Source organism: Salvelinus alpinus, chromosome 6 (genome assembly GCF_045679555.1).
Source record: "Salvelinus alpinus chromosome 6, SLU_Salpinus.1, whole genome shotgun sequence".
Taxonomy (NCBI): Eukaryota; Metazoa; Chordata; class Actinopteri; order Salmoniformes; family Salmonidae; genus Salvelinus; species Salvelinus alpinus.
This window is the reverse complement of record NC_092091.1, coordinates 67,716,582-67,730,461: the sequence shown is the minus strand read 5'-3', so window position 1 is coordinate 67,730,461 and position 13,880 is coordinate 67,716,582. Positions and strand designations below refer to the sequence as shown.

General features: G+C 47.5%; 1 protein-coding gene across 1 annotated transcript; it reads right to left on the bottom strand.

Moving 5' to 3' along the window:
- Positions 1 to 1,435: 1,435 nt before the first annotated feature.
- Positions 1,436 to 13,648, bottom strand: usp38 (ubiquitin specific peptidase 38). Its single transcript, XM_071407501.1, has 11 exons — positions 13,448 to 13,648; positions 12,165 to 12,900; positions 11,371 to 11,506; positions 11,078 to 11,207; positions 10,349 to 10,450; positions 9,587 to 9,745; positions 9,113 to 9,306; positions 8,821 to 8,920; positions 8,584 to 8,690; positions 3,994 to 5,368; positions 1,436 to 2,450 (listed from the first exon to the last, which is right to left on the bottom strand). The coding sequence occupies exons 2-11, from the start codon at positions 12,844 to 12,846 to the stop codon at positions 2,286 to 2,288; spliced, it is 3,150 nt and encodes a 1,049-aa protein (XP_071263602.1). The 5' UTR covers positions 12,847 to 12,900; positions 13,448 to 13,648; the 3' UTR covers positions 1,436 to 2,285.
- Positions 13,649 to 13,880: the final 232 nt, after the last annotated feature.

Here is a 13,880-nt window from a genome sequence, read left to right as displayed (position 1 = left end):
TCCCAAATGCTTTTTGAGGCGATTACAGTGCTACTACTACAGTGTGTGGTAAACCTAATGGCAGGGATACCGAATAGCACAGAAATGCCCCATTTGCAAACCACAAGCTTGCATTGCTACATTACACATATTGGCTATGCCATTAGCAACAGCAAGTGTGCTGATAGGGTCAACCGTTGCATACCATTCTCTCCCATTTCCTATTCATGTAGTGCCACTATTGCAAGTCTGACACTACTGTTTTAAGACCCATTACATAAAGATCCTTCTCAATCTCCTTTTGGAGAGGGTAAGGGTTCTATAACATGTCGGCCCCGTCTAAGAGGTTTTGGGTCAGTTTCCACTGGGTAAGGAAACCTATCCTGGCTGGTGACTTGAATGATGAGGCTTTCCCATGGGAGGTCTGTCTGACATCACCGTGAACTCTCCCTTCTGTTACTCCTATAATCTCTCTACTGGGTCATGTTCATTAGGGCACACCGTAACAAAACACTTCAAAATGTTGTGCAACATAAAACAAAAATTGGCGTTTTCCTCCGTTTGGTGCCTAATGAACACAACCCGTGGTATTATACAAGATTGTCAAGGAGGACAGATTTATTTCCTTCTTCCTGGACACTCCTTCAGTCTTACTCAAACATATTCACCTATGGGCATAGAAGAGCACCGGTAATTGACCGAATGCCGGGACAGTGCATGAGAAACCTTGAGACGCCACAGCAGTGACAAACGCACCACACCTGAAGCAGGTGGTCTTGGCTACAGCTTCAAAGCCACTCTGCTCGGTCTTTGATCTAGGGAAGGGGATACCTAGGTAGCTGCACAACTGAATGCATTCAACTGAAATGTGTCTTCCGCATTTAACCCAACCCCTCTAGGTTCTCTGATGAAATCACATCCACACGGGCCGAGGAAATGTTACTGCAACTTAGCATGCCGTTCATCTGTATCACAGCAACAGACTTCATTAAATGGGAACACCACCCAAAGGTAAATGTCTGGACATTCAATCATTAACAGTGCCTCAAAACCAGTCTTAACATTCACTCAAACATCAAGTGGCCAATTGGAAATCTAAGAACCATAGCCAGTACATGTAATGTTCAGTATGACTACAGCGGAGGAATGCCATGAAAATAAAAACAATACACGTAGCAACCCAACCTACAATATTTTAATGTTGAATAAGACAAAAGGTAGGAGGCATTGATTGTGTGTGGGCAGACTGGGCACTGACAACACATGAAGCTGAACACAGCCATGCATTCACACGGCCGATAGCTAGCTACTGCAGTGTGTTCAGAGAAGCCAATAATACAAGAGCATCTAAATGACACTTGTGGAAGAATGTGAAACGTGAAGAAGGTGTAAAACTCACCAGGGGGGCTTGTGGGTAGCGTAAGGTACACAGAGCAGGAAGACACAAACAAGACCCTTTCAGCAATTCATCTTTAATATTGGGGGAAATCATGTATTGTACACTACTTTAAAACACTGTACAGCAAGGCTGAGGTTTGTGTCTTTCCAGTCAAATTCTGCTTGTAAAATCTGGATTAATAGTATCTAACAAAAAGGCACAAAATCTGCAACAAAAAAATATTATCCCTGAATGAATAACTTAATTATAAGAGTCAATGTTAGTAACCATAACCCCACCTTAAGAACGTTGTCAAACGTTCAGCATGCAATGGTTCTGACGCAAATTACACACATTTTGTATTAAAAGATTAAATCGCATCTTATACTTTTTGTATACAGTATTCATGGCATTAGTTAATCATATTCCATGTTTATTGAATATACTTTCGCACCCATATCTGTACATTTTATTGCATATGAAAATGTCTTATCTGACAAGTACGCATCAATGAATCTCCTTATCAAAAATCAAACCCACCGCTTGAAAAAGAGAAATGCATGCAAACCAGAAAAGGTTATGAGGTCTAGCTTGTCCCGAGGCAGAAGGTTGGGAGTTATGGATGATAATAAAACAACAGAGACAGATATGAGAGGTAAGACCCTCACTGTAAGGTTGAGTCCAGTGTTGAGTTCAGTGTTGTGTGTTGGATTTAAGTTCATGTGGGCGTTAACATTATGCATTGTATTCAAGTGCTCCCTCCAAGATCTTCAGCGCTCTCTCTTTACGTTCATATGTGCTTCACCATCCACTGGATGAGTAGCCAACCAGACTTCTCTGTGCATGTCTCTCATTCATATATGAGTCCAGTGGTCTTTCAGTGCTATATTTACTTGTCTCTCACTCACTCTTCCCAGTCCCTTCTCCATCAGAAGACCAGTCTGTTGACAGTGTTGAACCCCCCACCTCCTCCTCCTCCCCCCGAGGGACCACAGCTGCCCGGGGGTTCGTTGTCGTCTGGTCCGTTGGGCCTGAACGAGCAGGAGGCAGAGGCCGCCTGGAGAGCTCGGGTCCGCGCGTTCAGTTCCTGTTCCTATTGGACAAAGGAGTTCGGGACCATTAAACACTGTTCAGAGGGTCGTTCATTAGGGACCAAATAGAAGAAAACAGAAACAGGCAGGGACTACCTGGAGTTTAATTTTCCATTGCAGAACGGTTTAAAATGTTGCCTGTCCTAATGAGCATGACCCAGGAGTTTGGGTATTCTGTCTGAGCAAGAAAATGCAGCTCTGCTGTCCTCTAGTGGTTACTGCAAATGTGTGGTTGAAGTCTTGTTTTTTTGAGAGATTAACGACTCATGAAATTTCACTTGACTAATTGCATCTTGAAAACACAAGGGAAATGTGTAACATGTGTATGGTTGCCTTTCTGAATACTTGCAACATGTTTTGATCAAAGCTGGTTCAGAAGTACTTTAATCCTGTTAATGGATACATGGAAAACAGGGTCCTGTTAAATTTTGAACATGGGCACAAGTTGAAAGAACAAATTCCAAAAACAAGTCCAAAAGAGAAGAGAAAAGCGTGACTTGACATTACCAGAAATACCCTGAAGAATATGGAAACATGTCTGACATACCGATGCCACCCCCACAACAAACAAAAAAAACTTATTTTCCCCACCATCACTGACTTTGCTGATAACCAGGGGTGCAACTTTGGTTTTAGACGTGGGGGGGACATAATTATTATTATTATATATTTTTTTTAAAAAATTTTTTTTAAATAAATGTTATCCCCTTTTCTCCCCAATTTTTCGTGGTATCCAATCGCTAGTAATTACTATCTTGTCTCATCGCTACAACTCCCGTACGGGCTCGGGAGAGACGAAGGTCGAAAGTCATGCGTCCTCCGAAGCACAACCCAACCAAGCCGCACTAGCTATCTTAAGATGAATGCATTAATTGTAAGTTGCTCAGGAGAAAAGCGTCTGCTAAATGACTAAAATGTAAATACGCATGCACCTCAGCGTCCCATGCTAATCAAGCAATTAGAGGAAGGTTATTGGAGGCTAGCGTGATCATAAGTGAACACATTCCACTTCCCTGGGCCAATACATTAGCATAGCCTGATGCATCATTTAGGTCAGGATCACACTAAACGGTTATGCTAATGGCTGCGTCACCCCTCCTTGGCCTGCATTTAGTGACAGAAATGACAGGCTCCGACACAGGGTGGGACTGGAGGGCTTTTTATATAGAGATAATTGGTTTGAGTGAATCGGATTTTCACCCTTCTGCTACCCTGTTATCTAAAACTGGTCATGGAGAGAGAGATGAAAGTAGATTATTATAATATGGGTTGTTGCCCTCTAATGGTTAAGAGGGTGGGGGTCAAAGGTGAGGCTTGTCCTACTTGTAAAGCCAATGGAAGAGGCTGCTTACGTCAACAATTTAAGAGTTAATTCGATGAAACAAAAAATTGCACTGATAACTAAAGAGACGATTTCCTTTTTAAGGTTTCAAACCAAAAATGAACATACTGTAAATGAAAGTGAGTAGAGCACTTGGATAAACACGAGCAAACAGAACATGCCTCATTCACTATACTGTAACTCCTCACACCCCCTTCTCTCACCTGTAAAAAGAGCTTGTTGTCCTTGGTGACGGCATCCATCAGTTCTTTCTGCAGCGGAGGTTCAGAGCCCAGTCTCATGCCGTTTGCCGTCACTCCCCCAGTACTGTTCTGCCCCCCGGTAACGTCCTGTTTCCGGTAGATCAGCACGTAGGCCGTGTCCTTGGGGAAACGGTTGGTGACGTTCTGAACCGACCCCAACGAAGTGAACGTCACCCTGCTGTCGTTGAACAGCAGCCAATCGCCGGCCGCCTGGCCTCCGCACACCTCCTCCACATCCTGTTTGGGATGAGTCGCCCCGGAGCAAGTGAGTGCGATGGGCTCAGTCTGCCCGTTCCCAGGCTCCTCCCCCAGGGCGAGGCGATTGGCTAGGTGGTGTTGGGCTCCGTCGGCACCGTTGAGGTTGCGGCCGTATGAGTAGTAATGGCCGCTCTCCGACGACATCCCAGAATGCATCACTACAGAGCTGAGGACGTAGGGAACGAACTGGGCTGCCGGCCACACCCCTACCTCACTTTCTCCTCCTGCCATCCCGTTGTCGCCCTCTAGCCCAGTCTCCTCCTCATCTCTCTGCGACGGCTTCAGTTTCTTGGCCAGGTTTTCGCTGCTCACGGGTGAGTCCACTTGGAGTGGAGAGGATGGTGGCGAGGAAGAGGACGAAGAGTGTTTGGGTGGAGGGGCGTGCACGGGCAGTCTCATGAGCGGCGGGATGGTGACGTTGTCCAGAATCTTGCGGCGCACGTGGCACTTGGCGTCGTAGGAGAACCTCAGCAGCGTGAGGATGAGGTACTCGGGCGCCGCCACCACCCTCATCCCCCGCTCCGCCCGCTGCAGCGAGCCACACTTCTGGCAGAAGTAGGCGTTCTCTTTGTCCAGGATCTCTGGCGCCAGGAAGTAGTCCACCAGGTCAGGAACAGACAGCGGTGGCTCGCTGGACCCTGGAACAAAATGGACGCCGGTGGTGGAGGCCGTGACGGGTTTGGGAGAAGGGCCTATTTCAGGAGTCTCGCTGCCCCCGTTGACAGCCCCCTGGCAGGGGCCCCGGGGTTCCTCTGAGGGGCCCTCGGTCTGAAGAGGGCTGGAGGTGGTGGAGGGACAGAAGGCCAGGGATAGGTCAGTGAAAGGTTCTTCTTTCTCCGAGACGCTGTTGCATGTCATACAGCGGATACCCGTGCTCAGCCTGCCTCCAAACATCCTCTCAATCAGCGTCCTCTCGTCATTCCCCTCAGACTTCCCCTCCACAGGAGCCACGGGTGACACTCCGGCATCCTCCGCAGAGGTTTCACCCCCGGTGTCGTCGCTCGGTCCGTTGCCAGGGGAGACAACATTTGGCTTGGCTGACATGAGAACCTGGATGGTTTTCTCCTCTTCGTGTAACCTTGGCAACAGAACACGAGGAAACAAGAGAAAGCTCAACCAAAAATACAACTTGCAAATGAATGTAACAGCATAATAAATGGAGCTGTCCTTTTCAATAACACCCATTCGAGTGAACATGAATTCTTTAACTTATTAAAATCCTTCTCTCAAAACACTAGATTTATACATACATTCTTTCCATCTATACCTGGAGTCACAGGTTTTAGGAGTTGTAGGGTGCTCCAGCAGTCTACTAGATGGTGTACTACCTGTCCAGGAGGAAGGAGTTGTAGGGTGCTCCAGCAGTCTACTAGATGGTGTACTACCTGTCCAGGAGGAAGGAGTTGTAGGGTGCTCCAGCAGTCTACTAGATGGTGTACCTACCTGTCCAGGAGGAAGGAGTTGTAGGGTGCTCCAGCAGTCTACTAGATGGTGTACTACCTGTCCAGGAGGAAGGAGTTGTAGGGTGCTCCAGCAGTCTACTAGATGGTGTACTACCTGTCCAGGAGGAAGGAGTTGTAGGGTGCTCCAGCAGTCTACTAGATGGTGTACTACCTGTCCAGGAGGAAGGAGTTGTAGGGTGCTCCAGCAGTCTACTAGATGGTGTACTACCTGTCCAGGAGGAAGGAGTTGTAGGGTGCTCCAGCAGTCTACTAGATGGTGTACTACCTGTCCAGGAGGAAGGAGTTGTAGGGTGCTCCAGCAGTCTACTAGATGGTGTACTACCTGTCCAGGAGGAAGGAGTTGTAGGGTGCTCCAGCAGTCTACTAGATGGTGTACTACCTGTCCAGGAGGAAGGAGTTGTAGGGTGCTCCAGCAGTCTACTAGATGGTGTACTACCTGTCCAGGAGGAAGGAGTTGTAGGGTGCTCCAGCAGTCTACTAGATGGTGTACTACCTGTCCAGGAGGAAGGAGTTGTAGGGTGCTCCAGCAGTCTACTAGATGGTGTACTACCTGTCCAGGAGGAAGGAGTTGTAGGGTGCTCCAGCAGTCTATTAGATGGTGTACTACCCGTCCAGGAGGAAGGAGTTGTAGGGTGCTCCAGCAGTCTACTAGATGGTGTACTACCTGTCCAGGAGGAAGGAGTTGTAGGGTGCTCCAGCAGTCTACTAGATGGTGTACTACCTGTCCAGGAGGAAGGAGTTGTAGGGTGCTCCAGCAGTCTACTAGATGGTGTACTACCTGTCCAGGAGGAAGGAGTTGTAGGGTGCTCCAGCAGTCTACTAGATGGTGTACTACCTGTCCAGGAGGAAGGAGTTGTAGGGTGCTCCAGCAGTCTACTAGATGGTGTACTACCTGTCCAGGAGGAAGGAGTTGTAGGGTGCTCCAGCAGTCTACTAGATGGTGTACTACCTGTCCAGGAGGAAGGAGTTGTAGGGTGCTCCAGCAGTCTACTAGATGGTGTACTACCTGTCCAGGAGGAAGGAGTTGTAGGGTGCTCCAGCAGTCTACTAGATGGTGTACTACCTGTCCAGGAGGAAGGAGTTGTAGGGTGCTCCAGCAGTCTACTAGATGGTGTACTACCTGTCCAGGAGGAAGGAGTTGTAGGGTGCTCCAGCAGTCTACTAGATGGTGTACTACCTGTCCAGGAGGAAGGAGTTGTAGGGTGCTCCAGCAGTCTACTAGATGGTGTACTACCTGTCCAGGAGGAAGGAGTTGTAGGGTGCTCCAGCAGTCTACTAGATGGTGTACTACCTGTCCAGGAGGAAGGAGTTGTAGGGTGCTCCAGCAGTCTACTAGATGGTGTACTACCTGTCCAGGAGGAAGGAGTTGTAGGGTGCTCCAGCAGTCTACTAGATGGTGTACTACCTGTCCAGGAGGAAGGAGTTGTAGGGTGCTCCAGCAGTCTACTAGATGGTGTACTACCTGTCCAGGAGGAAGGAGTTGTAGGGTGCTCCAGCAGTCTACTAGATGGTGTACTACCTGTCCAGGAGGAAGGAGTTGTAGGGTGCTCCAGCAGTCTACTAGATGGTGTACTACCTGTCCAGGAGGAAGGAGTTGTAGGGTGCTCCAGCAGTCTACTAGATGGTGTACTACCTGTCCAGGAGGAAGGAGTTGTAGGGTGCTCCAGCAGTCTACTAGATGGTGTACTACCTGTCCAGGAGGAAGGAGTTGTAGGGTGCTCCAGCAGTCTACTAGATGGTGTACTACCTGTCCAGGAGGAAGGAGTTGTAGGGTGCTCCAGCAGTCTACTAGATGGTGTACTACCTGTCCAGGAGGAAGGAGTTGTAGGGTGCTCCAGCAGTCTACTAGATGGTGTACTACCTGTCCAGGAGGAAGGAGTTGTAGGGTGCTCCAGCAGTCTACTAGATGGTGTACTACCTGTCCAGGAGGAAGGAGTTGTAGGGTGCTCCAGCAGTCTACTAGATGGTGTACTACCTGTCCAGGAGGAAGGAGTTGTAGGGTGCTCCAGCAGTCTACTAGATGGTGTACTACCTGTCCAGGAGGAAGGAGTTGTAGGGTGCTCCAGCAGTCTACTAGATGGTGTACTACCTGTCCAGGAGGAAGGAGTTGTAGGGTGCTCCAGCAGTCTACTAGATGGTGTACTACCTGTCCAGGAGGAAGGAGTTGTAGGGTGCTCCAGCAGTCTACTAGATGGTGTACTACCTGTCCAGGAGGAAGGAGTTGTAGGGTGCTCCAGCAGTCTACTAGATGGTGTACTACCTGTCCAGGAGGAAGGAGTTGTAGGGTGCTCCAGCAGTCTACTAGATGGTGTACTACCTGTCCAGGAGGAAGGAGTTGTAGGGTGCTCCAGCAGTCTACTAGATGGTGTACTACCTGTCCAGGAGGAAGGAGTTGTAGGGTGCTCCAGCAGTCTACTAGATGGTGTACTACCTGTCCAGGAGGAAGGAGTTGTAGGGTGCTCCAGCAGTCTACTAGATGGTGTACTACCTGTCCAGGAGGAAGGAGTTGTAGGGTGCTCCAGCAGTCTACTAGATGGTGTACTACCTGTCCAGGAGGAAGGAGTTGTAGGGTGCTCCAGCAGTCTACTAGATGGTGTACTACCTGTCCAGGAGGAAGGAGTTGTAGGGTGCTCCAGCAGTCTACTAGATGGTGTACTACCTGTCCAGGAGGAAGGAGTTGTAGGGTGCTCCAGCAGTCTACTAGATGGTGTACTACCTGTCCAGGAGGAAGGAGTTGTAGGGTGCTCCAGCAGTCTACTAGATGGTGTACTACCTGTCCAGGAGGAAGGAGTTGTAGGGTGCTCCAGCAGTCTACTAGATGGTGTACTACCTGTCCAGGAGGAAGCGGAGGTACTCAGAACAGTCCTGCTGGGAACCTGCATTGAACCAGGGGGGCCGAGACGCCTCAAAGAAGACTCTGGGGGCGTACGCTGCCCTCTGCAGGAGAGACACACACAAACTGAATGACCACTCACCGAATACACACACCAAGCGAAACGTCAGGGATGGATCCATAGTCATTTGCATTGAAAAACCCGATGGCCACTAACAGCAGCGGGAGACAAACCTGGGTGTGTGAGAGGAAGGTGAAGAGGAGCTGCAGTTTCTTCATCAGTGTGTTGGCAGTGGCATCATTCAGACGTAACGAGAAGACATGCCTCCTGAAACTGGGACAGGACCATAGAAGAGTTAGTGCAGAGCATTTCATAGGAACTTCCTACATAAATATTACAGCATTATATCATTCTATCGTGAGAGGACTCAAGTGAGAATGTACATAGACAGCTTTGTTAACCATGTGGTCAATTCAATATAAAAATGCAACGTGTAGTTGTGTGTATACTAAATCCACTACTCACTCTGTGGCTGAGAAGAGTGTCTGTATGATACTGTTCATGTAGCAGGTGTTTCCCAGGTTGATGAGGCCAGTCTTGCCCGTCTCAGACTTGCCCGGCAGCCTCAGCAGGCCTGAGGCAAACGAGTTGGACTGGGACGTCCAGGCACTTTGGTTCAGAACCAGCTTGATCTTCTCCTCACCGGGCCCAGGTAGCTCCTAGAGGGGAGAGAGATAGCTTTCAGACACTCCATACACCACGTTTACTATACATGAGCTGCATAGTATTGTACACTTTCCGAATTTTAAAAGGTCTATCCTTCAATAATGACGACATTATTCACGACGCCACAAACACTACAGTTGGTCACATAAATAACGTAAACCTACCCACCCCCTCCCATGTCAGGTGGATCATAATATAAAGGACAGTAAATGTTTGATACATTTAAAAAAAAGGGCAACGCTCATGTGATCACTCGTTGTCAAGGTGTCTTACTTTGATGGCCTCCAGGATGTCGTCGTAGAGGTCAGGGAAGCCAGAGTACTGGTACATCATACAGTGAACGAGCTCTGTGAAGTGCAGCAGGAAAGCCTTACTGGTGGGCAGGCCGTCCCGCTTCAGACTCTCAACCAGGTCCACTATGTGTGGCACGACCTGGGGAACACACATTGAACGTATTGTAGACAAACATTTACATTAAAGTCGCTGAGCAGACGTACAGTTAGCGCATTCATCCTAAGACAGCTAGGTGAGACAACCAACACATCACAGTCGTGGTACGTCAATTTATCCTCATCAGCAAAGTCAGTGACGTTCTTGGTCATATGCACATCACAGCTGTTCTAATCTGTTACAAGGTGGAAAGGTGCAGTGGAGGAAACTAGGCACTGCATATAGCAGCAGAATAGCACTAAACACACTGATGTAGTGACTGGTAAAAACATCAACCTTGACATGCTACATTAAGCCTCCCTTTTTGTCATGGGGGGGTGGGGGGGTCACACTGACTTAAATGTAATCAACCTTTTAAAATGAATTGACAATCATGGCAGATGAAACCACCACCAGTCAACTAAAGGACCATCATGGTGCTTTAAACACTTTACACCTCATTAGTGGAAGAGCCCTGCTGAGAGGAGAGTGCTTCTGGGAAATGGAGTTTAATGGAGCCTGAAGGTATTTCAGCTAAATAGGGGGAATGAGGGAGGGAAAGACATGCGGTGCGCAATAGAACGAGTTGTATTGTGTGTTTCTTACCAAGTGGAAGGCCTCAGGAGAGTGTTGGAAACTCAGCAGCATATGGGAGAGAACCACTAGGGCCCCCTGTCGCACGATGGGGTACCACAGACGGTTGAATACCTACACACAAAGATAAAACATACAGCATATTTATTGTACACACACTGACACAGAAACACACAATTCAGAAGTGATATAGCTAGACACCATAATGAACTACAGGAACACATTTTCGTTCATGTGATCTTCAGTTCTAACTGAAGTTACTCTGTAGTGATAGATGCTATCACTACAGAGTTTCTAAACCCAGAGGCGCAACATCGCAAGACTTCCGGGAACGCTTGCGAAACAGATCAGGCTTCTCTCCAATGAGAGAAGTGAAAAATTGTTCCTTAGTTGTGACTTGTCTCAAAACCTAAAGTCACAGCCTAGATTCCAGCCAATGTCTTCAGTAGTTGAACATGTTATTACTCCAACCTCGTGAAAGTGACTCGTTTTCATTTTTGTCAAATACTACTTTATATCAAAGGAGTGCCTTTTATTTGACGGCCTGCACATGCACAGTTCAGCGCTAGACGACCGTTCGACACGATGACGTGTTTCTGCGCATGGGCTTAGCTGCCAACGTCGCCCACAAGTGTGATCGGAGGTTTCTATTGGAGAAGCAGTTTCTGCCCATCTTCATATAGAGTACTGTCTTTGCTATTACCATGTGTAACTACCAATAGTGGTCAGTACACTACCCACCAGTTCAATCTTAAGCAGGGTGACATCTATGAGGATGGTGAACTTCTGCACCGCAGCCAGTCCCTTCAGCAGGGCAATGACCCACATCTCCACATGGTGGGCTAGAGGCCAGGACAACCAGTCAATCATCCTGAGGAAGGAAAGAGAGAGATGGAGAGAACGGTAAATAAGGGCAGAAAAGCTCTATTAAATCACTACATCCCATCATCCCATCTAGTATACACATCGCAAATACAACGGATTCATTTATTCAGTTTAGCTAATGAAAAAACACAGTAAAGGCACCCAGTGACCTGCAGAGTGCTTGAGTCATGCTGGTGTCTTTGACGTTCTGGTCGGTGGTAAGGCTCTTGATGAGAACTGTGATCATCTGGAGAGGTATGTGCTGAACCAGGCTGGCTAGGGCAATGGAGGGGTCGAAGGAGGTGTCTGTGCAGAACACAAAAAAACTTGAGTATAATTGACTGATGTTTTGTTGGGCCACAGCTTATAAAATATGTCCCAATTCTATTAAAATGTCTTGTTTACAACCTCTTCCCTAACCAAGTGACCCAATTCAAGTCTGATATTGAGTGGTGCATGAACTCTCCACCACCCTGGATCATTAAAATGACTAAGTAGTGACTGTTCCAAGTCTCAAGCATGTGCTAACAAGCCTGACATTCCTAGTTTTTCCATAGGTGGGCGAAAGTGGAGGTCAAATTAGTGACTGCATTAGAAAATACTATTGTGTACTTTACTTGTGTACAGTAAAAATTGATATTGTATTTGAAACTGCTCATTTTGTTCAAATGATTTATAAAACTTTAACTAGGCAAGTCAGTTAAGAGCAAATTCATATTTACAATGACGGCCTACCTGGGAACAGTGGGTTAACTGCCTTGTTCAGGGGCAGAACGACAGATTTTTACCTTGTCAGTTCGGGGATTCGATGTAGCAACCTTTCGGTTACTGGCCCAACACTCTAACCACTAGGCTACCTGCCGCCCCAACTTGTATGGGGCATTGATGCATAGACACATACAGTGCAATTTGTGCGTGTGTGCTCATCTGTGACTGTGTGTGGTGCTCCCTCCCTCAGTCTCACCAGTGGAGGAGATTATAGCGAACACCTCCTGCAGAGATGGCAGCAGTGTGACCGGCTCCGCCTTCCAGATGTTCTGCAACAACGTGCTGACCTTGGTCACCTGGTCCACGTACTCCCTCAGCTCCTGCTCCTGGCTGGCCGGACAGTGGAAGTACCCAATGGTCCTCACCAACTGCTGGCAGAACAAAATGGCCGCCTTCTCCCGGGGGATGCACTGTACGAAGTCTGAGAGCATGGTGGCAAGACGGGCGCACAGGGCTGGCTCAGGCCGTTCGCACACCATCCTTAGGATTTCTGTCTGGATGATGGAGAAGATATCCAGCACCGAGGGGCAGCTGATCAGCAGCCGCAGGCAGCCATGGATGTAGTCGACCACGGCCGGGTCTTTGCGGTCCAGGGGGCCGTAGCCCTGCTGTAACAGGCCCAGGACAAAGTCTTTGCTGAAGAAGAGCTCAAAATCAGCACGGTGGTAGCGGGCATAGGCCTCCAGCACCTGGAAGCCCACCCGTTTCTGGAAGGCGTCTTCGCCCAAGAAGATGAGGCGAGTGGTGAGGGTGTACAGGGCCTGACATTGCTCCGCCGTGACCTCTTTCTCTGCGGCTTCGACTACCTTCTTCACGATGGCCTTCTTCACTGGGACTGAGTGAGAGGAGCTGACCAGCGCCTCTAGAATCTTGTCCATGATGGCAGGCGATCTATATAGCTGTGAGGGGAAAGATCAGGGAGCAGTCCACACCTAAAAGACGAGAGCGAGCAGGACATCAACCACCATTAGTGACTAGTTACTTATTCTGGCTAGCTTTCCATTTCTCCATGGCATGTCCACCACAGCTAGCTAGCTAGACGTATGATTCGGTCAACAACTTGTAAATAACAAACTGTAATCGTTTTTACCATTGCTGAAAAGTTGTATAACCATAGCAATATCACACGGCTATGAAGCTAGCCACAGGTAAACAAAAACAACAGAGCATCATGCTTTGCCTTATCATCACAAAGCTAGCTAACTTAGCTAGCTAAACAAGTTAACACGTTGAGCTAGTTACAGTAACCACAAGCGGCATGTTATCGAATTAAAATTATCTGAGATTAAAGGCATTGATGCACAAATGAAACATGTGTGGATAACTAACTTCTTTTTCGCAATCTAGCAAGCTAACGTTCTTTAACAAACTAGCTAGCTATGCTAGCATGACGTTAGCTGTGTATGGTATTGCAACAAAGCAGGCCGGAGATGTCACTAACTTAGCTATCAGAAATGTATCTTCCCAAACATCACGTACCAATATAATTCATAACACCAGCATCCGATTAAAATATCATAAAATGCCAGTTGACATTAGTCGCCTGTTGACAGCTCATTCATCTCTTATTTTGACATTATAAAATCAGCTGATTTAAAAGCCCTGCAGAAACGTCATTCCGATGGACCACGAATTTTTCTAGGAGCCTTCTGCTTTTGACGATCTCATTGCCTGTTTCATAAAGAACGAAAATGGCGACTATAAAATAAAATATATAAACTTTTGGGGAATTATGGGTTTGTTTAAATACAAATATAAACATAATGACAATGGTTTGTAATGACTTAAAACAAAATGTATTATTCCACGGACTTATTTTACGCACTAACTGAGCTCATAGCCATTGGATAGGCATAGCATTTAGACTGATTGATGTAGCAGATGGGTTTTAAGTCAGTAAATTTGTTAAGTT